The 23,259-nt window shown below is 47.4% G+C and overlaps 3 protein-coding genes across 6 annotated transcripts; 1 reads left to right on the plus strand and 2 right to left on the minus strand.

The window, feature by feature from the left end:
• Nucleotides 1-4,934: 4,934 nt before the first annotated feature.
• RRP8 (ribosomal RNA processing 8) lies at nucleotides 4,935-13,710 on the minus strand. Of its 2 annotated transcripts, XM_069471118.1 has the most exons (7): nucleotides 13,544-13,710; nucleotides 11,947-12,304; nucleotides 11,268-11,721; nucleotides 11,050-11,179; nucleotides 10,771-10,877; nucleotides 10,597-10,693; nucleotides 4,935-10,365 (listed from the first exon to the last, which is right to left on the minus strand). In XM_069471118.1, exons 1-7 carry the CDS (start codon nucleotides 13,640-13,642, stop codon nucleotides 10,246-10,248), a joined length of 1,365 nt encoding a protein of 454 aa, XP_069327219.1. In that variant the 5' UTR covers nucleotides 13,643-13,710; the 3' UTR covers nucleotides 4,935-10,245. The 2 variants fall into 2 exon arrangements, with proteins under 2 accessions (XP_069327219.1, XP_069327218.1); XM_069471117.1 differs by lacking the exon at nucleotides 4,935-10,365 and having other exon boundaries at nucleotides 10,428-10,693.
• A 180-nt stretch (nucleotides 13,711-13,890) lies between these two features.
• ILK (integrin linked kinase) lies at nucleotides 13,891-20,426 on the plus strand. Of its 3 annotated transcripts, none has more exons than XM_069471120.1 (13): nucleotides 13,891-13,952; nucleotides 14,361-14,495; nucleotides 17,522-17,687; nucleotides 17,865-17,960; nucleotides 18,163-18,259; nucleotides 18,694-18,777; nucleotides 18,879-18,964; nucleotides 19,106-19,215; nucleotides 19,319-19,446; nucleotides 19,535-19,656; nucleotides 19,751-19,850; nucleotides 19,963-20,093; nucleotides 20,277-20,426. In XM_069471120.1, the coding sequence occupies exons 2-13, from the start codon at nucleotides 14,407-14,409 to the stop codon at nucleotides 20,424-20,426; spliced, it is 1,359 nt and encodes a 452-aa protein (XP_069327221.1). In that variant the 5' UTR covers nucleotides 13,891-13,952; nucleotides 14,361-14,406. The 3 variants fall into 3 exon arrangements, with proteins under 3 accessions (XP_069327221.1, XP_069327223.1, XP_069327222.1); XM_069471122.1 differs by having other exon boundaries at nucleotides 14,428-14,495; XM_069471121.1 differs by lacking the exon at nucleotides 17,522-17,687 and having other exon boundaries at nucleotides 13,899-13,952.
• Nucleotides 20,427-20,731: 305 nt separating this feature from the next.
• TAF10 (TATA-box binding protein associated factor 10) lies at nucleotides 20,732-22,085 on the minus strand. Its single transcript, XM_069471123.1, has 5 exons — nucleotides 21,826-22,085; nucleotides 21,525-21,679; nucleotides 21,210-21,274; nucleotides 21,010-21,124; nucleotides 20,732-20,827 (listed from the first exon to the last, which is right to left on the minus strand). The coding sequence occupies exons 1-5, from the start codon at nucleotides 22,052-22,054 to the stop codon at nucleotides 20,738-20,740; spliced, it is 654 nt and encodes a 217-aa protein (XP_069327224.1). The 5' UTR covers nucleotides 22,055-22,085; the 3' UTR covers nucleotides 20,732-20,737.
• Between the last annotated feature and the right edge of the window lie 1,174 nt (nucleotides 22,086-23,259).

Genomic DNA, 23,259 nt, shown 5'->3' on the forward strand with positions numbered 1-23,259 from the left:
TATTGTCTATTGTTTAGCTTCCAAGTGCTTGAGATTTTGCTGTTATTGATTTTTAATTTGATTTCATTCTGGTCACAGAACATACGTTATGTCATTTCAATTCTTTTAAATTTGTTGAGATTTGTTTTATGGCCCAAGATAGGTCTATGTTCCATAGATACTTGAAAGGAACGTGTATAATGTTGGGTGGAATGTTCTATAAATGTCCATTAGATCCTATTGATTGATGGTATTGTTGAGTGCTATATTCTTGCTGGTTTTCTGTCCAGTTGTTTTGGGAACTGTTGAGAGGTGTTGAAATCTCCAACTGTAATTGCGAATTTGCCCATTTCTTTCAATTATGTATTTTGCTTCACATATTTTGTGCTCTGTTTGTGTATACACATTGTTTGGTATATGCTTTTAGAATTGCTGTCTTCTTGGTGGATTGACACTTTTATCATTATATAATGTCCCTCTCTGTCAAATTCCTTCTGGGTACATGGTAGGAGCATACTTTCTTACCATCTATGGAGATATACATGCTAATGGGACTTGTTTTAGCCAATTACATAGCAGCAGAAAGGACTTTTGTCAGTTCTGGGCTGAAGCTTTTTGTATTAGGGGGTGATCTACTGATCTACCTTATTCCCTTTTCTTGCCTCCATGATTATGAATGCATGTGTTGAGACTATTAGCTTAGATCCCTCACTATAACCAGAGTACCTGCCAACCTATAGCAATAGTGAAAAATTATCTTCTGTTGGCTTAAGTCACTAATATTTTGGGGTTCTGGCCGGGCGAAGTGGCTCACACCTGTAATCCTAGCACTCTGGGAGGCCAAGGCAGGAGGATTGCTTGAGCCTGAGGAGTTCAAGACCAGCCTGAGCAAGAGCAAGACCCCATCTCTACTATAAATGGAAAGAAATTAGCCAAACAACTAAAAATAGAAAAAAAAAAAAATTAGCCGGGCATGGTGGCACATGCCTGTAGCCCCAGCTACCCGGGAGGCTGAGGCAGGAGGATTGCTTGAGCCTAGGAGTTTGAGGTTGCTGTGAGCTAGGCTGACACCACGGCACTCTAGCCCAGGCAAGAGAGTGAGACTCTGTCTCAAAAAAAATAAAAAATAAAAAATTGGGGGGTTCTGCATTCTTGCAATATGACCCAACCTATTCTGACTAATATACAACTCAGTGTACATCAACAGTTGAATCAACCAATACATTGTGGTTTATTCACAGAAGGAATATTCCACAGTAATAAAAATGAACCACAGTCGCATTCAAAAACACGGATGAATCCCATAAACCTAACGTTGAGTGAAAGAAGCCAGACATATGGAAATACTATTTAGGCATGGATGCTTAACTGGTACAACTATAAAGAAAAGCAAAGAAATTAACATTGTGAAAGTCAGAATGGTGGTAACTTTGTGGGGTCAAGAGGAGGAAGTTGCTAATGTTTGGGAGGTGGCATAAAAGAAGCTTTTTGGTGCTGATAGCATGCTGTTTCTTAATCTGGGTGGAGGTTACCATGGGTGTTGGCTTTGTGATAAATAACTGGGCTGAACATTCTTGTTTTGTTTACTTTTCTGATGTGTTCAACTAAAAGAGATTATTAAAGATTGCTAGTTGCTGTAAGTAACAGTAAACTCTGAAGTGTATAATGGCTCAAAAAGATAAAAATGTACTTCTCATTCACTTGAAGTTCATACCATGTGTTCCTAATTGGTGGATAGATCTCCTATAAGTGATGTTCAGGGATCTAGGCTCCTTCTATCTTTTGGCTCCATCATTTTCACTGTGTAGCCTTCAAGGTCACATGCTCAAATGCATCAAACTGGCCAAAGTAGAAATAACATGGGGGACTATGCATAGGAAAATTTAAGGAACCATGTCTGGAAGTAGCATATGTTAGTCTCACTACCATCCAGCTGGCTAGACTCAATCACATGGCTACTCTTAACTATAAGGGAAGCTCAGTCCAGCTGGTTTCCCAGGAAGAAAATGGGTATGAGAAACAGCCAGTAAGTCTCTGCCACAACATACATGCAACAAAACCGCCATATATTTTGCCAAAGATACACATTTTTAGGGACATATAACCAACACACTGCAGGGGAACAGAAGAGGAACTGAAATGCCCACCAGGAACAAATAACAAAGAACAGGAAAGGGGTCTTTTATGGACTAACCCTGACATAGTGTGATGAATTTAGGAGGATTAACTCAATTCTCAGCATCAATCTATGTACTAACAAGAGCAACAGAAAAGTCCAACGGGGGGGGGGTGGGGAAAAAAATATGAAACTATTGTTTTTAACTTGCACTGTTCACTTAATAATTTATCATGAATATTTCCCATATTATTTCATATCATTGTACAAGAAATAATGTATACATTATGAGGACATACTGTATCTAACAAGATATACTGTTAGACTCTTTGATTCTGTAAAACTAAATTGAAAAAAAAAAAAAGAAAAGAAAAGTCCAACAGCAGTGGTGCCAGCAGTGCCATCCTAACCAGACAGACTATGAAATGAGACCTTAGTTTTTGCAGTATTCACCCTTGGTTCCTGTGTTTTCCAAGCCTCATTTATAGGACTTCACATTAGTTCTATGGATTACTTATTGATATCCTTCCAACAATTTTTCTTCTTCTTTTTTTTTTTTTTTTTTGAAGACAGGGTATTGCTCTGTTGCCTGGGCTAGAGCACAGTGGCATCCTCATAGCTCACTGCAACCTCAAACTCTTGGGCTTAAATGACTCTCCTGCTTTGGCCTCCCAAAGTGCTGGGATTACAGGTGTGAGCTACTGTGCCTGGCCTAATTTTTCTTCTTAAACAGTTTATTGTAGTCAAACTTGGACTGTTACAAGCAGATTTATTTTACCTGCTGAGCCTCCAGTCCTATGTTAAACTTTAGCCATTATAGTGGGCCATCCTTATTTTGTTCTCGGCTTCAAAGGGAATGCTACAGGTTTTCAAAGCTGGAATGCTGCTGCAGAAAGCCAAACTCTATTAATACATGTGAACCTGCTTTCCAGCTACAAAAATCAAAACAGCAGAAAGATAACCCTTACCTCCCAAATCTCAAGTGAGTAAGTCTAATTGTGGTGGAACTTATTTTGTACTCAGAACTCTAGCTTCAAGGGTTTTAACTTCTCTAGGTAGCAAAGAATTTGAGGCAACCAGGTGAATGGATAAGTTTATGATGGTGGATGGATTCAATGGAATACTTCGCAGCTGAAAGAAGCAATAAACTAGATATATGAGTAGCCACATAGGTTATACTGGTTATTTATCTATTGTCTTTCACTCCTCGTGTCTCCTTATCTTCCCCTGTAACACAGCCCCTCCCTGCTCCGCCCACACACGCAGTCTGGTTGTTGCTGCAGCTGGAATTCTGCAAACTATATTTCCCAGAATCCACTGCCAGCTGGTTTCCTGTTAAGTTCTGCCAATGGGATGCCTAAAGAAACTGAAAGTGAAAGATAGGAAACAGGACTTCATTTCTGTTTTCCAGTTGCTGTAACATCACTTCAGCTGCAGACAGTTGGCCCCAGCAGACAGCTACTTGTTCTGTGCTCAGCACCAGCTTAGCCACAGTTCTCAGATATTAGCAACAGTCCAACCACCCCCTGGCAGTCAGAGACCAGTCACACCTTGCTTCCCCATTCTCAGGGCCATGCCTTTCCTAAGAGCTTCAAGCACCAGATATGTGGAGAGAGCTTCCTGCACAGAAGTCTGTGTATCAGTCAAAGGAGGCCCCTTCTCTGAGTGCCTACTTTCTAGTAATCACATCACCTCTTCCCTTTTGTCTTCCCAGGTCTTGGGGTGTTATGATTATATATGGGTGTTAACTATTATCTACAGTTATTAATTTTTGAATTACATCTGCATCTTCTTTCTACTCTTTCAGACTTTTAATACTTGTAATCAATTTTCTGTATTAAAAACCCTCTTTTTAACTCTTACACACTGTTGGTGGGAATGTAAATTAGTACAACCTTTATGGAAAACAGCATGGAGATTTCGCAAAGAACTAAAAATAGAACTACCATTCAATCCAGCAATTCTACTACTACGTATCTACCCAAAGGAAAATAAATCAATAAAAAAGACATCTGCACTCATATGTTTATAGCAGCACTATTCACAATAGCAAAGATATGGAATCAACCTAAGTGTCCATCAACAGGAGGACTGGATAAAGAAAATGCAGTGTGCACACAACACTGGAGTACTGTTCAGCCATAAAAAAGAATGAAATTATGTCTTTTGCAGCAACATAGAACTGGAGGCTATTATTTTCAGTGAAACAATTCAGACACAGACAAATGCTGCATGTTGTCATTTATAAGTGGGGGCTAAATAATGTGTATACAATGGACATAGAGTATGGAATGATGGACAGTGGAGACTTGGAGGGGTGGGAGAGTGGATGATGGGAGGTTGCTTGGCAGGTACAATGTGTGTTGCTTCAGTGATGTATGCACCGAAGGCCCTGACTTCACCACAATGTAATACATCAATGTAGCAAAATTGCATTTGTACCCCATGAATATATAAATATAAAAAATAGAAAAAAAAAATTTTTTAATGGCCTAAATAAAAAAATTTTTTAAATAAATAAAAGCCCTCTTCTTGAAATATTTAGTGTGGTTTCTATTTTCCTGTCTGGGTCCTGATATATGGTCAGCTTTCAAACACAGTTAAAAGCTAGAAGAAGCAGTGGTGAGCACCTGTAATTCTAGCTACTCAAGAGGCTGAGGCAGGAGGATCACTTGAGCCCAGGAGTTTGAGACCAGCCTACGCAATATAGTGAGACCTCATCTCAAAAAAAAAAAACCAAACTGACCAACCAACCAAGCACACAGTTGAGTGATTTTTTTAAGAAAAGAAATAAGACAAGATTTGTAGACAATAGTCTGTATAAATAAAGCACATACACACAAAAGAAAATTTCACATTTCACAAGAATACCTGCATAAGTAAGAGAAGATATTAAATGAGAGTTTTTTCATAGCCTCAGATCTATGATAACACACCAAAACTGAGGACAAGAGGTAATAGGTATCAACACATTCTAAATAAAGCGGCTAGATATATCCACAAGATGTTAAAGCTGATTCAGAGACCACCACCCTTTCTACTGTATGAGATTAGAAATGAAAGATTTCTTGACAGGAATCTTTAGGAATAGGGAGATCTCCCTGCAAGGCAAAGGAGCGGTGAAGTTCCCTCCCTCCTAAACCGAGTGAGGAGGGCTCCAATAGGACCATTTGTAGACATTTTATATTCCCACAGGAGGGAGACTTTACATTCATTCAGCATTACATCATCTAGCAAGAGGCTTGCTAAGCTCAGAAACTTACAGACTCATCTCCACCTGGCCACTGGGGTGAAGTCTGGGGTGGAGGATTCTTGGGAGAACATAACTTGAATCACTTATGAGGATTTGGAGCCATATGAGTATAGATCGGTGCTTAATTCTCACATGGAGAAGTCAGAATCAGGCTGGCTAGGCCAGGGCAGGAAGAGAAAAGCCAGCTGCTGGCTGGGCTGTACTTCCACTATTTGGCATGACAGACATGTATGAGTTTCCTGTGGGTTCCTTAAAAGGTAACCAGTCTTGAGGATTTGCTGGGACCTCTCCCAGGAGGGCTCCCTGCTAGGATGGAGCACTTCAGCACTAGGAGGCACTATCAGGGTCAGGAACTCAGGAGCTGAGAGGCAGCTCGGGATGTGTATTACAAGGAGTCAACCAAAGTCAGTCCACAAGCTCCTGCTCCAGAGAACCCCAACACCTCACACACGAGTCAACATTTAAACACTTGTCTTGATATAACACACCAATGATACATTAACCACGTAAGTTTAGTCTTTGTCCCTGTAACACACCCTCCCCCATTCCAATCCTAGAAGAGACAGAGGAAGTAAAGAATGAGTCAAAGAAATAGTTCATGTTTCCTCACCCCACTGAACTGGCATAAGAGCAGCTTTGAATTGGATAAATTGCTGAAAGGTCCCTGAGATGTGGAAAGGCAGGGGGAAGAAAAACGTTTAAAAGCCAAGTCACCTAACTTCAGGTTTCTTGTTATGTGAGAAAAAAAAATATCTAATCTGTTTAAAGCATTCTTTAGTAGGATTATTTTTGGAGAGGTCACAATCAAAATGATGTATTTTTCCAATTTTAAATTCATGGGACAAGTAGAAAATGCTGACTGGCACCTGGATAGATCATCAAATGTTTGAAGCACCCTGAAGGAAGCAAAGAGGGTTTTGAGGTCAAGAGTAAGGTGGATAGGATGTCCACAGAAGATATATCCAGGGTATAAAGTAACAACTACTACAACATCCCCAAATGCATTACAATGAACACAATAGAGGTTTATTTCTTGTTCAAAGCCCAATGTGGATGTTCTTGGTCACAAAGCTATTCTCCAAGTAGTGATTTAGGTATCCAGACTTCTTCCATGATATGACTATGACCTTCAAAACACGTGTTTCAAGGTCACCTTAGCAGGTAGAGGAGAGAGTGGGAGAACATGGAAAAGGCTCAGCTACCCTTTAACTGGTCTTGGACGGGTACTGAAATATCACTTCTGCTCACTTTCCATTGGTGAGAACTATTCACACAGCCCTGCCTAGATGTATGGAGCTGGGAAATGTAGTTTACGTAGAGAACATTCTGGTGAGCAAATGGCCATTTTCTTCCACAGAGAAAAGGTGATGCTGCTGTAAAGATCTGGAAGATGAAAATGAGCTCATTGGGGAAGAGTATTTTAGGAAGACAGAAAAGCATGTGTAAAGACCCTGAAGTAGAAATGGCTTGAAATCCCTAAGGAATAAAAAGCCTGTGTTGCTGGAATTTTGTGAGAGGACAGGAGTGGGTTAAGGTGCAACTGGAGGTGGCAGCCTGGGCAAGATCACATAGGGCCTGGGAAGGAGTCTGTCTTTTGTTCTTGGGGCAATGAGAATCCATTGAAGGATTTTAGGCAGAGAAGTGACATAATCTGATTTACATTTTAAAAAGGTCACTTGGCTGTGTGGAAAACTAATTGCTTTGGGGACAGGAGTAAAAGCAATGAAACCAACAGAGCAGTCACTGCAGGAGTTGAATATCCCAGAAACAGGTGGCTGGTCAGAAAAGTCACCTAGGAAAGGACGACCCAGGGATGAAAGGTTCTAACTACTGCTCTCTGTCCGTGAAAAGCTGTAGAGAGCTTTGTGCAATTACATAAATGGCTCAGTGTTTGGAGCTGAGCTGTGTCTCTGCCAAGATCATGTCGTTTCTTTTGGAACTGTGTTCCCTTAGGACTGTATTACGGGAAGAGAAGTTGGAGCACACCAATAACTGCAGAAGCAATTAAGTGTTTACTTGGAGACCTCTAAAAGGGATGCTGAACGAGTTCAAGGCATAGATTGATATCCAAACCCAACTTTAGTTTTCTCTCTTACCACTCCTCAAACTTTATTGAGGTGTATTTCTTCCCTGCTGGAGAAAAGCTGCAGTAAGCCTGTGACATTCTTAGTTAATGATAGTCCTATGATCAGTTTAAAGCACAAACATAATCTTAATTAACTAATTAGAATGTCTAATCTTGTGTAACAATAAATGATCTGTACCTGTTGTAGCTTTAAATATTTTCTCCTCCCAGCTCCACCCCATCTAAGTCAAGGAGCCTACGCTAGGGAAGAGAGGAGTGATCTGTATGCTCTTTGCTCTTCTTATCACCTAATTGCTGCTCTGGGCTCTGACAAGAAATATAGGAGGATAAAACAGTCTGGCTTGACTTGGCAGTTCTATGCCCTATGGGCCTGGCAGATATTTAAAGGGGAAATCTCTGTTGTCCCCTCTCTGCAGTTCCCTTGACCCTGGTGGATGCAGCTCCCTCCTCAGCCCTCCTAGCTTCTTTGTGCTCAGGTCTCCTTGCCTCTTCAATGGTCCTACTGAACAGGACCCAAGACCATCCCACACTTCCCTCTCTCCTGCAAGGTGTGCAGAGGATACACTCATGCATCATTTGCCAGGACAAATTCTAGAAATGCAGGCCAATGCAAAAGCAGCAGCACTCCCCTGGCTCCACTGTCGAACCAGTTCGTGAGTCTCTGCTTGCCCTCTACATTCCCAGGGCAGGAGTCAAGACTCCAGGCTCAGCATTCCTTAGCTGTAGGAATAAACACCTCCAGTTTTCCAAATGATCCCAGTGGAATCCCCAACCAGACTTGAGGTTAAAGGGCACAAACCTGCCCTCTTCCCCAAAGGAAAGGGTTGAGTTCTGACAGCCCAGCTGTCTCAGAAGAACAAGCTCTCTGCAAGGCAATCTTGTACCAGTCTCCTCCCATGTCATCCATCCTCTTTACTTTATGACCCTGAATCTTATGTGTGCTATTAATGCTGCCAGCAATCATACTATATTTCCTTATTTCATGCATTCCTTCTCCTAGAAACAATATTCACATTCTCCTCTCCTCAAAACCCTGAGCTCTTCCCCATTCTCACTCTCAACCGATAAATTTGTTTCCTGCTTCACTGAGAAAAAGCAACCAGAAAAGAAATTCTGGGGCTCTACCCTGATCTACCAAATCAGGAACTCTGGGAGAGGGCTTAGAAATCTACATTGTAAAGAGCCTTCCAGGTGATTCTAAAGCACTCTAAAGTTTGAGAACCACTGCCTTTCAGTGGAGTGGGAACAACCCCTTTCCACTCCCACTTACCTCCTACTACTCTTGCCTCTGCCTCAATCTGTTCTAGCCACACTGGTCTGTTTCTTAAACAGAGGGCATGCTGTTATTTCTTAAGGAAATATACTTTTTTTCTCTCTTCTGCCTAGGCTCTTAACATGAGACATTGAAGCCCAGGCATGGACTCCAACAAGAGCTTGTCCTGAAGCCAATGATGGAGCAGGGAGGACCCAGATCAAGCTCAGGAGAGTTCTGCTTTCAGAATCAGGGTGACTGACAGGGGCTGCTAGGAAAGCCTGGGGCCTGCATCAGATTCAGAGAGATGTTTACTCAGGTGGCCTGAGCCAGAACCGGCAAAGGGAGAATCCAAATTACAAGTATGGGAGAAAGGGAGACCCCAGCTGTCCTGCTGAGCATAAGAAAGAAAACGGGCAGAAACAACGGACAGACCCTCCTGCCAATGAACAGCTCAACCTCCCACCCCCACGTGGCATTAATCAGTTGTTTATGAACAGAGACCCAGCTCCCTCACTCCCCCTTCCAAGGACAGCTCAGAATTTTAGAGTCTCTAAAATATCCTAAATAAGCCTGTTGAAAGGCCTTGTCCTGAGCTCTCCCCATCTTAGTCAACAAATCTATTGTTTACCCTTCAACTTCCAACCAGCCTAGGAAAAGTCTTCAAAGAACAGTTAAGGCTTAGGACACAAAAAAGCCACAGCAAGTTTACTGAACATCTCCCATGTTCCCAGCTCTGGCTATGGATTTCCTCAGTTAATCCACACAGCAGCCCTGTAAGACAGGAACTGTGCCATTTTCCAAAAAAGGAATGTGATACTCAGAGATTAAATGACTCCCAGCTCTAAGTGGCAGGCCAGGATTTGAATCCAGCTCTACATGATTCCAAAATCTATGCTATTAGCCACATATACCCCAAGGTCCCACACGACAATAGGCAGTGGGAGTGGTTTGGTGTACATGATTCCAAAGATGGGGATGAGGACAGAGGTGAAGGATGAACCACTAGAAATGCTTAGTACAGGGACATCCCAAGTCTTGACCTGGTAGCTCACATTGATGCGCTAAGTCAGGATGTTGATGGACTACCAGTTGCCCCAGAGCCAAGAAGCAACAGCTACCTTGGTGCAGCCTTGAAGGCCTGGGCAGACTGAAGCTGCAGGGGCAGAAGCTACGGGTGAGCAGAGGAAGCTGTTCTGCAGACAGATTAGAAGACAGCAGAGATGCCAGGACAGAAAGGCCATGTGGCTTTTGAGATGGAAAGAGAAGCCAAACCCAGAGGTGCTTTGAATTACAAACCATCTAGTTTTCATGACACCTAAGGTGATTCCTAGATATCCCCACGTTCTCACAAAAAACTCCTTATTCTTTACCTCACCCAAGTGACTTTATGCTTCCTGTAACCAAGAAGCCTTCAGTAAAGCAGGGCTGAGCCAGGGGTTTCATCACACCTTGTTCTTGGGGTGGAGGAAAGGTAGTACCAGGTTGTGGCTCATGGTCTTCAGACTTCTGAGCCTGAAGTTCAAGTTCTGCCTTCCCTTTCAAGGGAGATCCAGAGGTCACCTGCGCTTGTAGAGACATGGCTGAAGCTTCAGGCCTGAGAGTTGAGCATTGGGCCCTACCCGAGGGGGCCCAGTTTTTTGAAAATCAAACAAGAAGAAGTGGCTGTTTGTCAGGTCCTAGGGGCAGAAGAGATCCAGTGAGATCCAAATCCTCACCCCAACTCCTCAAAACACTTCCCTCCACATACTACCTCTGCTCAGAAAGCTTCCCAGGGCTACCCCTTACATTGTGCTCTTGGGGAGCAAAATGTCTTTTCCTGTGCCTATGGCCTCCTTCCCAAACACCATTACCCTGAAAAGGGCCACACATGAGATTAAAAATAGGGATAGACTTGTTGGGGCCCTCACCTTGGAGATGACCTTGAAGCCCAGCTTGGACACTGCCCCTAGAAAGACCCGAACATCCTCAAAGCGGCTGCTGACCTCGGCCACTTTCAAGAGACCCCTAAGAAAGAAAGTCCTATGTAAATACACGCACATGCATGTCTATATACAATGCATCTGTGTTCTAGGGGTTCCTACCCTGGCTTCAGCACTCGATTTGCCTCCTCTAGAAAGTCTCTGATGTTGGTTCCCATCAATGAAAGGCAAAACACAGCCACATCCACAGATTCATCCTCCAGAGGCACCTGTGGAGAGTGGGGGTATTGTAAGGCATACCGTGTCAGAAGTAGAAAGCCAGCATTGAGTGTTAGGGCTGGACCCCAAGCAGGGAAGGAGGGTTGCAGAGAGGAAGGGCTAAAGAGCTTAGTATATGGAGGTTGGGTCTAGAGCACAAGCCAGATTCACAGAGAGGTTTACCTGGGCCATGTCACACACAGTGACCCTGGGGTCCAGAGAGGCCAAGTCAAAGCAGTGTACAGGATTCCGGATACTTGAAGCTAGGCGGCAATCCCCACAGCCAAAGTCAGCCACCACTAGGGACGTAGGCCTAGGAGTGGAAGGGAGGGGTCATACACTAGTCTGGTCTGAGCCCATGACTGACCCACATGGCTTCTCAGTGCCCAACCCCCATTCACCGCTGGCGAAGATCCTTGGCAATGCGGTCCACCGGCTGCAGTGGCCACTTCTTCACTTGGCTCTGGAAACCACGGTGGTAAAGAAGAAAAGCCTCAGGGTCTTCCTGGAAGAGATGTTGGGCAGCACTGCTGGGCCCTGAGTACAGCTGTTCATTGAGGTAGCGAAATCGGGCCCCATCCAGCCGCTGTGCCATGCGGGTTCGCAGAGCCCCAGCACGAGCCTCATGGCTGTCTGGCCTATGGGAAGGAGGCACATCTGTCTCCTCTGTGGGGGCCTGGGCTGCAGTCTGGTCGGCCACCTCAGGTGGCCGAAACTTGTTATTGTGTCTCCGCTTGTTCTTCTGCCGGTTCCGCCACTGCTTGCGGCTCAGGGTATGAGGGGGTTTAGGGGAAATGGACTCAAGGTTTGGCTTGGGTGGGTCCTTTGTAGCACTACTCTTCCAGGCTTTGGGACCTGTAGGGAAGAAGATGGAAAGGTGTATTTGGGGTAAGATCTCCTAAATTCAGAGGCTTGGCAAGTCATTCTGGCCATACCCTTGTCCTTGAGACAGAGAGAAACAGATAAAAGTACTTCTTACTAAGTACACCATTGGCCCCAGTCCTAAGAACGGTGGGTAAGCTCTGCTATATGTAGAATCAGCTGACCCCCTTGCCCCCCCACAAACACATCAGATAGTACCTGAATGGTCAACACTGTCCAGGTGCTGGGCTGGGTTTGAAGGGGCATGTTTCTGGTGTTTCCTCTTTTTGTTCTCTTCTTCAGCAGAGTCATTGCCAAGAAGAGCCCGTTTATGACACTTCTTCCTTTCCACTTCCCTTTCCTCAGAGGCACTCAGGCTGTGTTTTTGACATTTCTTCTTTCTTTTCTCCCCTACTTCAGCAGAGGCACTGGCAAACGATGCGTTTTTGGGGCGTTTCTTTATTCTTTCCACCTCCTCCTCCTCAGAGTCACTGCTAGGTAGGCTAGGGGGTTGCTGGGAAAGAGATGCTGCCTCTAGGGCCCGTAATGTAGCTAGGAGCTGGCGATGCTTGGAGCCCTAGAGGGAAACAAAGGATGAGAGCAGGGCTGAGGAGAATGGATGAGGCCTAGAGAATAAGAACAGAGAGATGGGGACCTGATTCAAACATTGGAAAAGGCATCTGGAGTCTTCCCAGTCAGATTAACTAGCTTGTTGTGAAGTCTGCCAGACTCAGATGAATTTTCCTGTCACCATCCCAATATCCGGGAGGCTGGAGGGCAGAGAAGCCACCTACCCCACTTTCTCCGACGTGCACATAAGGTAATGGAAATTCCCCCAGAGCAATGTGCTAAGGTCACAAGCAACAAGACCAAGACCAAAGACCAGGAGTTCCAACCCTCTCAGTCTTTTGTCTCCAGCCAATACCTTTCCATAAGAGGGAGGAAGGTTTCTGAACACAAAGGGACATGATGACACATGTGTATGAAATATGTTTCTAGCTGCAGTGTAGAGAACAAACTGAAAGGGAGAAGCTGCAGAGAGAGAGGCCAGTGGCCTGGATTATGGCAATGCGCTGACAGGATGAAAAGAAGGGAGCAAAACAGGCAGATTCCATGTTGGAAGCCGACCAAAGGGTAGGAAAAACCTGAGTAAGTACAGAAGCCCTCACATCTGCAGAGGCTCAAAGGAGAAGGTCTCTTGTCCAGGAGGCTGGTTCTGGGTTGAAGCCCTACTAGGTGGTCATAAGCCAGGCACTTACCTTGGAGGTTCTCAGTTCCATACATCCTCCCTTGAATGGTAATATTAACAACTCTTTGCTGTCACCCACTCTCACTTACTTCAATCCATTCTACACTGTAATTAATGAATTTTAGAAAATACAAATCTTAAGAAACCATTCTATCGCTAAACAACATTTCATTAGCTTCTCTCTATCCTTAATATATTCAAAGCTTCTAACCTACCTCTTCAACTTGAACAGCATCCCCTCTCATTTACTCTGAGCTCCAACCACACAGAGCACTTTTTTGTGCGACTCTAACAGAACATGCTCTCTTGCCCTAGGGCCTTTGCATGTGCTTTTCCTGTCTGAGGAACCCTCTTCACTTCCAACTTCTACTCAGCAACTCTCTCTCAATTCCAACGTCACTTTCTTTTCGGAGTTAGTTCCTGGATCTTCGGATCAGGACTCGACCCTACAGTCCCACAGGTGGTCCTCCCCCCCAATACATACACAAGGCGTGCTCCAGTGGCAGCACTCACCAGGGTCCTCATCATGGCTTGAAACAGCTCCCACTGGCCTGCGGGGCGACTCACCTTGCTTTGAGAGGCTGCTGCGGGCCAAGGCTGTGAGGTCACAGGCCCTAGGCCCAAGGCTGCTGGGGCCGCCTCGGCCCACTCAGGCTCCTCGAACATGCGGGTCGGGAGGGCAGGGTCGCGGAGTCCACTCTCCTCTCCACGTGCAGAGCGCGTCTGGGAGCCAGAGCGTTCAGCCAGAGCAAAGCCGGAAACCAGAGCGCGACAGCCGGAGGCGGCTAGAGCGGCCGGCGCGGCGCAGAGAACCATAGAGTTTAGACAGTAGTAGGCTAGAAGGGCAAAGGAGTGGGTGGGAAGGGAGGGAAGGCGGCCCGCGCTGGCCACAGAGGGCCAGGGGCGGGGCGGGGCCGGGTGGCGGGCGCGGCCGGACGGGAGTTCCCCGGAGAAGGAGCCTTCAGCTCGAGTCCCGGTGAGTGCGAGAGAACCCGAGCCCTCCTGCCCAAGACTGGGTCCCTGCCAACCCGTTACCCTTCACTCCACCTGAGTTCCGAGTAACGAACGGGGGCCAACCTGGGAGGACCCCCGATCCCCTCCCCCAGGGCATACAGAGCCTGAACCTCCTCCCTTCCCCCAGCTCTGTTCGGGGGTAGGGTCTTCGTGCCTGCTCTCTGACATCAGTTCGAGAGATAACTACTTCTTAATCACCTCCTGCCCCGCCCGGACCCGCCTTTCCCTTGAGCCCAGAGGACACAGTCTGGGATCATCCTGCTGCCCTGAACTCCTTCACAGACTCCCACCCCCAACACTCCTCTCCAGTATAGGACAAAGCTTGGGGTTCATTCTCCTTCCCTGGATCCCCCCACTCCCCTACCCCCAGTCCCCAGGCTTCCCCAATTCGGGGGACTCAGCGCCGGGACGCTGCTATGGACGACATTTTCACTCAGTGCCGGGAAGGCAATGCTGTTGCCGTGCGCCTGTGGCTGGACAACACGGAGAACGACCTCAACCAGGGGTGAGCTGAAGTAGCTAGTGGATGAGAGTAAGGGTAGAGATCTACTCCCCTCGGCTGCGTGGGGTGCTCGTGTCTGGTGGGGGCGGCTGACTTTGCCATCTAGTGTGATGAGTGCTAAGCACAGCCTGTGGGGGGCAGAGGGTCTCCACAGAGCAAGCAGTGTGGAACTCTTCTTCAGCAGTCAAGATTCTGCTCAAATCTGCCTCCCTGAACTGCATGGGCAAAGGCTAGGAGGCAAGACACAGAGCGGAGAGTGCCACGAAATTGTCTGGAGTTCTCTATGCCTGGAAGATAGAAGATCTCTGTGGGCAGAAGTATTGGGTACAAGTGGAAAAGGACAGACGATAACACACTGAGAGGTCTGCAAGTGTCAGCCAGATCATGCAAGCATATTTAGGCTATAATAAGGTCTTTATTCTAAAGGCAAGGTTTTAAAGCTGTTTAGTGATATGATGAAATTGTCCATTTGTTCAATATCGTCTTGGATGCTTTGTGAAGAGTAAGGGGGAAGGAGGCAATTACCTAGTCCATCCTAGAAACGATGATGTTTTGGAGAGAATTGATCGATTCCAGAAGTCTTTAGGATGAAGTATTGGGGGACTTGTGTGGGAATTGAAGAAAGGCAAATATGACGATCAAGGTTCTGGCTTGGGCACTTGGATAGACGGTGGTTGCTTTCACTGAGATGGAGGAAGCTGAAGGAGGATGAGGTGTTCTATTCCAGACATGTTAAAGTTAGGTGACAGTGCACCAACGTGGAAATGTTGAGTAGGTTGTTGGTGATGCAGAGTTGCAGTTCAGGAGAGATCTGATTTGGAGACACAGATTTGGGAGCTATCAGCATATAGATGATACCTAAAGACATGGGTGTGAAGGAGAGTACATCAGAAAAGTGGAAGGCAGGAGGGCAGGGGACAAGCTACAAGTTGAAGGAGAAATAGGAAAATGTGTGAGTAAAGCTTAGAAAAGAGAATGTTTTAATGAAGGGGGAATGGTCAACAGTAGTAAGGCTACTGCAAGGTCAAAGAACATGAATACTTTAAAGTAACCATTGAATTAACAATTAGGATATATTTGATGACCTCTGTAAGTGCTGCTTCAGAAGAGTAACAGGTGAAACCAGACTACATTGAGTTCCTTCATTTAAGCACTATACTGAACACCTTCTGTGCTGGGTGCTAGAGTCCCAGAATCATAGTCTCTGGCCTCAAGGCAGCAGATTGATGGCAGGTTGAAAAGTGAATGGGAGGTGAGGAAATACAGAAAGTGAATGCAGACAAGTTCTTTAAGGCTGGCTGAGACAGGAAGGCAAGAAAAGCAACAGTGATGGTGATTCAGGGTGGCGGATTTTAATTTTTTATTTTTTAACATTGGTAGAGTTTAGTTTTTAGGTTTGAAAGGTAAGGATCACTTGTCATCTCAGTCTAGGCTTCACTGGTTCCCATTAGGCTCTACGCTATTTCTCCTTAATAATTTGCAAAGTTATTTGTTCCATTTTTTATATAACTCTCAAAGAGTGCTCTGATAAAGACAATAAGCACTTTTACTATTTTGTTGGTGAGGAAATAGAGGCTTAGGCAGAGTTGTCCAGTGGGCTAGCATCAAGGAAGTTGCTGCCAAAAGGCACAGGGGGTGGTATTAATGAAACTGGAAGGTTTTGGTGCTAGTTTGAGGGGTTAAGGTATGGGGGTACAAGCTGGCTATATGCTGGATATGAAAAACGGCTTAATTCCCTGCAGGTCTCCTTGAGAAAGAAGGTTAGGCCTTGAGGTGACAGGCAGCCTGACAGTGAACACAACCCGTATACCCATACTTTTGCCCCCAGGCTTTGGCCCGCTCTGGGGGCCACAGGCAGTACTAGAAGTTGATAAGGCAGGGCACAAATTAAAGGTCTGGGAGGCAAGACCGATTGATAAATGGGATGTAATTGCTTCCTGGGGATACCCTCCTCTGAGGAAAGCTTTTGGCTATTTCTGTGTAAGCAGCTGAACACAAGCTGTGGAAGGAAATGATTAAGTTAAAAGCCACGCCCCTACCCCTTTTTGGCTGTGGGGGCATCTGGATGTCCAGACCCCTGATCAGCTCCAGGCCCTGCCTAGAGCCCCCACAGGGGAAGTGACCGCAGCACTTAGGCATCCGGAGGCTGCCTGCCTAGGCCATGGACCGCCTCCTGCTCCGCCCCTTGGATCTGCAGCCCCGGACTAGAGGGAATTTCCTTTTATGGCCCCAGGCTGTCAGGCAGGCCCAGTTCCAACTCAATTGTTTTGTTTTGTTTTGTTTTTACAATTCTTTTACTTTATAAAATACACATCTTTGGGAAAAGAAAAAAGTCAGATATAGTTTTCATTCTGAAGCAGCCATTCTCATTTTCTTCTGTTTTCCATGCCAGGATTGCTAAGTAGGAGAATCCTGTTTTGTGTGGTGGTTTGTTATCTGCCTCATCAATAATCAAAAGCATTTCTCTTTTTCAACATAAATCCTTCCAAAACATCATTTAAATTCCATTCCATTTTTAGATGTGATTTTCAGTTCCAGGGCCAAACAGTAAACTTGCTTCCTCTCCCTTGAGCTGTGACCTTCCTTCTCCAAGATACCCCCATTAACACACACTGAACACCCTCTGTCAATCCATTCCCCCAAGAAGTTTATAGTCTAACAGACAAGTACAGCCCAGATTTTTACAACCCCATGTGACAAGTGCTACAGCAGGGGGATGTACAAGATGCAATGGAAAACAGAAAGGACCAATAGATGTTGCAGAAAGGGTACAGGGGAAACCAGGGGAAGAATGCTACCACATTATTAATGAAGTGAGGTGTCGTTGTTGGGATATCTAGGTGGTTGGTTGGGTCTGAAGCTCTGGGGAAGGTCTGAATTGGACAGCTTTGGGAGTTGCTAGCATGAAGAAAGTCCCAGAGAGGTAAGCCTTCCCAGAGAGTATGCAGAGTAACTATCAGTTTTTCAGGAGTCAAAGCCTTTGCCCCCATCCCACCTCCAGCTCAATGACCATTGCCCCTTCCTCAAAGGGACGATCATGGCTTCTCCCCCTTGCACTGGGCCTGCCGAGAGGGCCGCTCTGCTGTGGTTGAGATGCTGATCATGCGGGGGGCACGGATCAATGTAATGAACCGTGGGGATGACACCCCCCTGCACCTGGCAGCCAGTCATGGACACCGTGATATTGTACAGAAGGTATGTATGAACCTGTCACCCACATCACATACATGCCATGAGGTCAGTCACAGGCACTATAACATACAGTAGAAAGTATGTATACTCTTCTCCCTTTTGCCATTCCCTGACACCAGTATCTTATTTGGGACTGACTGTGCCTTCTGCCTCTTCTTTTTGTTTGGCCATGGGACCCAGCTGTTGCAGTACAAAGCTGACATCAATGCAGTGAACGAGCATGGGAATGTGCCCCTGCACTATGCCTGTTTTTGGGGCCAAGACCAGGTGGCAGAGGTGAGTAGTCAGGCTCTGAGTCCTAGGATGGGTAGGAAGCAAAGTCTGAGCCTGAGTGAGAGATTTTGGAACCCTCAACCCATCCTGTCAGTACTACTGTGTGACACTCACAGGGTTGTGTACTGCATGTGTGTATTCACGGTTGGTCATGCCTGCCAGGGAAGTACCAGGGGCCCTCATCACAACCACCTTTTCATTCCAGGACCTGGTGGCAAATGGAGCCCTTGTCAGCATCTGTAACAAGTATGGAGAGATGCCTGTGGACAAAGCCAAGGCACCCCTCAGAGAGCTTCTCCGAGGTCCATCCCTGCTCCTCAGCTTGTGTTCTCATCTCATTCCTCGTTGCCTGATTTCTCTCTCCAGTTCCTCCATGCCACAGCTCAGGCTGAGACTGTTTTTTTTTGTTTTTAGTTTGTTTTGGGTTTTTTTTTTGGTGACAGTCTCCTTCCATCACCCCGGGTAGAGTATGGTGGCATCATCCTAGCTCACTGCAAACTCAAATTCCTGAGCTCAAGCGGCCCTCCTGCCTCAGCCTCCCGAGTAGCTGGGACTACAGGCACACACCACGACAGTCAGCTAATTTTCTGTTTTTAGTAGAGACGGGGTCTCACTGTTGCTCAGGCTGCTCTTGAACTCCTGAGCTCAAGCAGTCCTCCCACCTCAGCCTCCCAGAGTGTTAGGATTACAGGCGTGAGCCACCGCGCCTGGCTCTGAGACTGTTTTTCTTCCCCAGAGCGGGCAGAGAAGATGGGCCAAAATCTCAACCGTATTCCATACAAGGACACATTCTGGAAGGGGACCACCCGCACTCGGCCCCGTGAGTCACTGCTGCTGGGAGGGGTTGTAGAAAGGAATAATTCTGGGCTCCTGGGGCTGGGTTAGGGCGAAGCTGGGTACCTGACCTCCACTCTCTCTCAGGAAATGGAACTCTGAACAAACACTCTGGCATTGACTTCAAACAGCTCAACTTTCTGGCAAAGCTCAATGAAAATCACTCTGGAGAGGTGACCCCTGCTCTTCTTGCCCGCCCCCCCCCAAACCCCTATAAATTACCTGCTCTGCACCTGTTTTAAGATTTTCTTTCAGTTAGTGGGCAAGGAATTGGTGGCCTTAGTTCAAGCCTCCTAATCCTACCTGTTCTTCAGCTATGGAAGGGCCGCTGGCAGGGGAATGACATTGTCATTAAGGTGCTGAAGGTTCGAGACTGGAGTACAAGGAAGAGCAGGGACTTCAATGAGGAGTGTCCCCGGCTCAGGTAGGGCAAGGCCCAAACTGGAAGCTGCTAGTTCCGAGGAACCCTGAATAGCACTGAGACAGATCTTTTATGCTGGATGTTAGCCATTCTCTCCCTCTCCCAGGATTTTCTCGCATCCAAATGTGCTCCCGGTGTTAGGTGCCTGCCAATCTCCACCTGCTCCTCACCCCACCCTCATCACACACTGGATGCCATATGGATCCCTCTACAATGTACTACATGAAGGCACCAGTGAGTAGGGATGCTGAATCTCACTGGGGAGGGGATGGGAGAAAGGGTACCCAAGTCTCTCTGAACTATTTGATTCTTGCCTCCTTAGATTTTGTCGTGGACCAGAGCCAGGCTGTGAAGTTTGCTTTGGATATGGCAAGGGGCATGGCCTTCCTTCACACATTAGAGCCCCTCATACCACGACATGCACTTAATAGCCGTAGTGTAATGGTAAGGCCACAAGTTCATTCCTGGCTCAGGCCACAAAAGCCCTTGGCCTATCTAGGACTTACCTCCTTCCACATATCCATCTTCTCTTCCTCAGATTGATGAAGATATGACTGCCCGAATCAGCATGGCCGATGTCAAGTTCTCTTTCCAGTGCCCGGGGCGCATGTATGCACCTGCCTGGGTAGCCCCTGAAGGTGGGTGAAGGCATTGTGTTGGGAGGTAGAAAAGGACCAGCTCAGTTGTAGTGCAAGGAGGCAGACACAGAACAGGCCAGGGAGCCAGAACAGATAAGCCCTATCCTTCCAGCTCTGCAGAAGAAGCCTGAAGACACAAACAGACGCTCGGCAGATATGTGGAGTTTTGCAGTGCTTCTGTGGGAACTGGTGACACGGGAAGTACCCTTTGCTGACCTCTCCAATATGGAGATTGGAATGAAGGTGAGAGCAGAACTGCATACACTTGTGTTGGGGGAAGAGTGGTGTTGGTGACAATAATTATAGTGGGCCTGGGTTCCTCCCACGTTTGTTCAGATACACAGTAATTCTGTCCCAAGGGCCAGAGGTTTCTCCTTACATGACAGACTTAAATTCTGAGGCTCATTTTTTTCCTTGAATTCACAGGTGGCACTGGAAGGCCTTCGGCCTACTATCCCACCAGGCATTTCTCCCCACGTGTGTAAACTCATGAAGATCTGCATGAATGAAGACCCTGCTAAGCGACCCAAATTTGACATGATTGTGCCTATCCTGGAGAAGATGCAGGACAAGTAGGACTGGGAGGTCCTTGCCTAAACTCCAGAGATGTCAGGACATGGTTGGGGAAGTGCACCTCCCCAAAGCAGCAGGTTTCTGGTTGCCTCCCCTGCCGCCAGTCATGGTACTACCCCAGCCATGGGGCCCATCCCCTGCCCCCATCCCTTACACTGTGGCCCCAAAAGGGGCTGGGCTCAGAGCTTTGTCACTTGCCACACGGTGTCTCCCAACATGGGAGGGATCAGCCCCGCCTGTCACAATAAAGTTTATTATGAAAACAGGCTGATGTGGGGACATGGGGACAGACAAGTACATTTAGGTTGGGTGGCTCAGGTGAAGTAGTGCGGCTTCTTCACATTGATGCCATACTCGCTGAGGGCAGGGGTCAAGTCTTCCATGGTTAGAGTGTACTTGCGGTCCTGAGGGAAGAGGGAAGAACACCGACTGAGCACAGGAATCTCAGGCTTCAATCCCAGATGGGTGACCCTGAGTAGGTTTTACACCTCCCCTAGGACTTAGTTTCCCCAAAGGGGTTTCAGGATAGGTTAAGCCTCCACTGCTGTGGAGGAGAATTACTGACTCAGTGAGCCTCCCCTCACACCTTGCTCTTGCTCCGGGAGCTGCCGGAGGCTGTGCCCTTCATTTTGCAGTGCTGTAGGGCATCGTTGGCAATATCTGAGATGAATTTCTGGGCAGCTAGGGAGATGAGCCGAATTCTAGACAGAAAAAAATGGTATGAGAAGGAGATGGACAATTCCTGCAAAAGCACCCAAAGCTCTAACCTGCCCTGGGTTTACTCACATGCGTGGGTCTGAGGCCTCAAAGCCAGCACGGTTCAGGTAGTAACCAGTCACTGCATCAGGGATCTGAGAAATCAATTAAGACAACTGTCAGTGTTAGCCTTATGCCCTGCTGAGCTGAGAGAGAGGAGGGTAAGGGAAATGGAGGATAAGCTTAGTTATCGGGAAGCTCACAGCTTGGGTGGGCAGAGGGGGGTAAAATCACAAGAGCTAGTAGGGAAGCAAATATAAGACGAAGACGCTGAAAAGCACGCAGATGTGGCTCAAAGTTGGCGTGACAGCAGGCTAGATGGCCTTGTTCAGGCAGGAAGCCCACCGTAGGCGTGTAATCCTCAAGCTGCATTAAGAAGTCCACCAGAGGCGTGCTGGACACCACTGGCTTCACGTCTCCGTTGGCCGCGCTCGGCAGTACGTAAACCCCGTTAGACATGGGCCCCTCTGGGGGCGCCGCGCCGCCCGCCGACACCGGAGCTAAAGGAGAACCAGCAAACTGAGACACGGAGGTGGGAGGTGCAGGGCCCCAGCTAGGTCCGCCTTACACCCTCTGCCCTCACCCACCGCTGGGCCGAGTCCAGGGCGCTTCCCTCAACCTCACCCTCACCCGTCCCGGCCCTCACCCGCCCCGCGCCGCTCGGCTGGCTCCCCGGCCCGCGCCAAGGGTCCCGTGCCCCCAGCCGTGGCTCCAGCCCCAGGTCCCCCTGCTGTCCCCGCGGGGCTGGCCTTGTTCTCTGCGGCGGTACTGGCGGGCAGCGCGGTGGGAGCCGACACCGCGGGCGCTGGGCCCGGGGCCGAAGCGGCGGAGGCCGGCGCCGGTTCGGGGTCCGCGCCGGAGCCGCTGCAGCTCATCGGGCCGGTGGGAGAGGCGGCGAACAGAGCCGCTTCCGCTTCCGCCCACGTTACGCACACCCGGGGTGACGTCACACGCTCCTTGACTCGCCCCGCCCGTCCCAGCGTTAGCGCTCTTGCTCCTGCTTCCCGCCTCCTGTGGGTGCCAGTCGGCCAGTTGGATGAAACAGACTGAAGGGCGGAGACCAAGCCCTGAGGAACTGCGCTGCCGTCGCCATTCCACCCACCTGCAGGCTGGGGTGGGTACGTGCGGGACGCCTCTGCGGGTCTGGGACACCTCATTCAGCCTGATGCTCGAAGACCTTGCTTTGGGGCTTATCGGTCCGACATGCCTTGACTACGGATTGCCCACCAGTCTGCATTGTTTCTAGTTCCCTTATTCAGCCTTTTAAGGGTTCATAGTTGATTCTGAAAGCCCCCCTCCCTGCCAGCTGCCCCGAGAGGTGAGGGCAGCAGAAGGGCGGCACACAGGATGGAGGGGGCGGGATTTCGGCCTGAGTAAACAACGTGCAAAAATCACAGCGAGTGAGAGGCGTGAGGTTTTCCATTCAGACATTTATTTAATTCTTATTTGCCAACTCTTGAGCTAGGGCTGGGAATACAAAGTTAAGTAGGACAAGATTCTAGTCCTCTAGGCACCAACGGTCTTGGAAAGGGAAGCAAACAAGTAAACTGGCAATTTCAATACTGCATTGTCGTTACAAATGCTAGAGGTAGGCACGAGGTGTGCAGTGCAAGGGAGTATGGGAACTAACACCTGCTGCCTACTTCCAAGTGTCAGGCACTCTACCAACATTATTTCCTGATTATTATGAAAGGCAGGTATCGATATTCCCACTTAACAGATGAGGAAACAGGCTCAGGGCGATAAACTTACTTGCCCAAGGCTCTCTCCTAGCCTATATCACAACCAAGATTCAAAGAGATTTGGTTTTGAAAATCTAGGATTTTTCTGCCACACCTAAATCAGTTAAGCTCAGGGAATCAAAACGTTCACAAGAGAAGATGACTTCTCAGCTAAGCCTTGAAAGAATCCTGGAAATCAACCAGACAGTTTTATAAGTGGTGCTGTTAAGTGGACAGCAAGGGTGAGAGTTCCTTGGATGTTAGGGATGGGAGAGGAAAAACGATTAGTTACTCAGGAATAAATAGCAAGGAAGGTGAACCATGATTTTAAAAAAAAGAAAAGCCTGATCTTTAATCAA

Source organism: Eulemur rufifrons, chromosome 6 (assembly GCF_041146395.1).
Source record: "Eulemur rufifrons isolate Redbay chromosome 6, OSU_ERuf_1, whole genome shotgun sequence".
Lineage (NCBI taxonomy): Eukaryota > Metazoa > Chordata > Mammalia > Primates > Lemuridae > Eulemur > Eulemur rufifrons.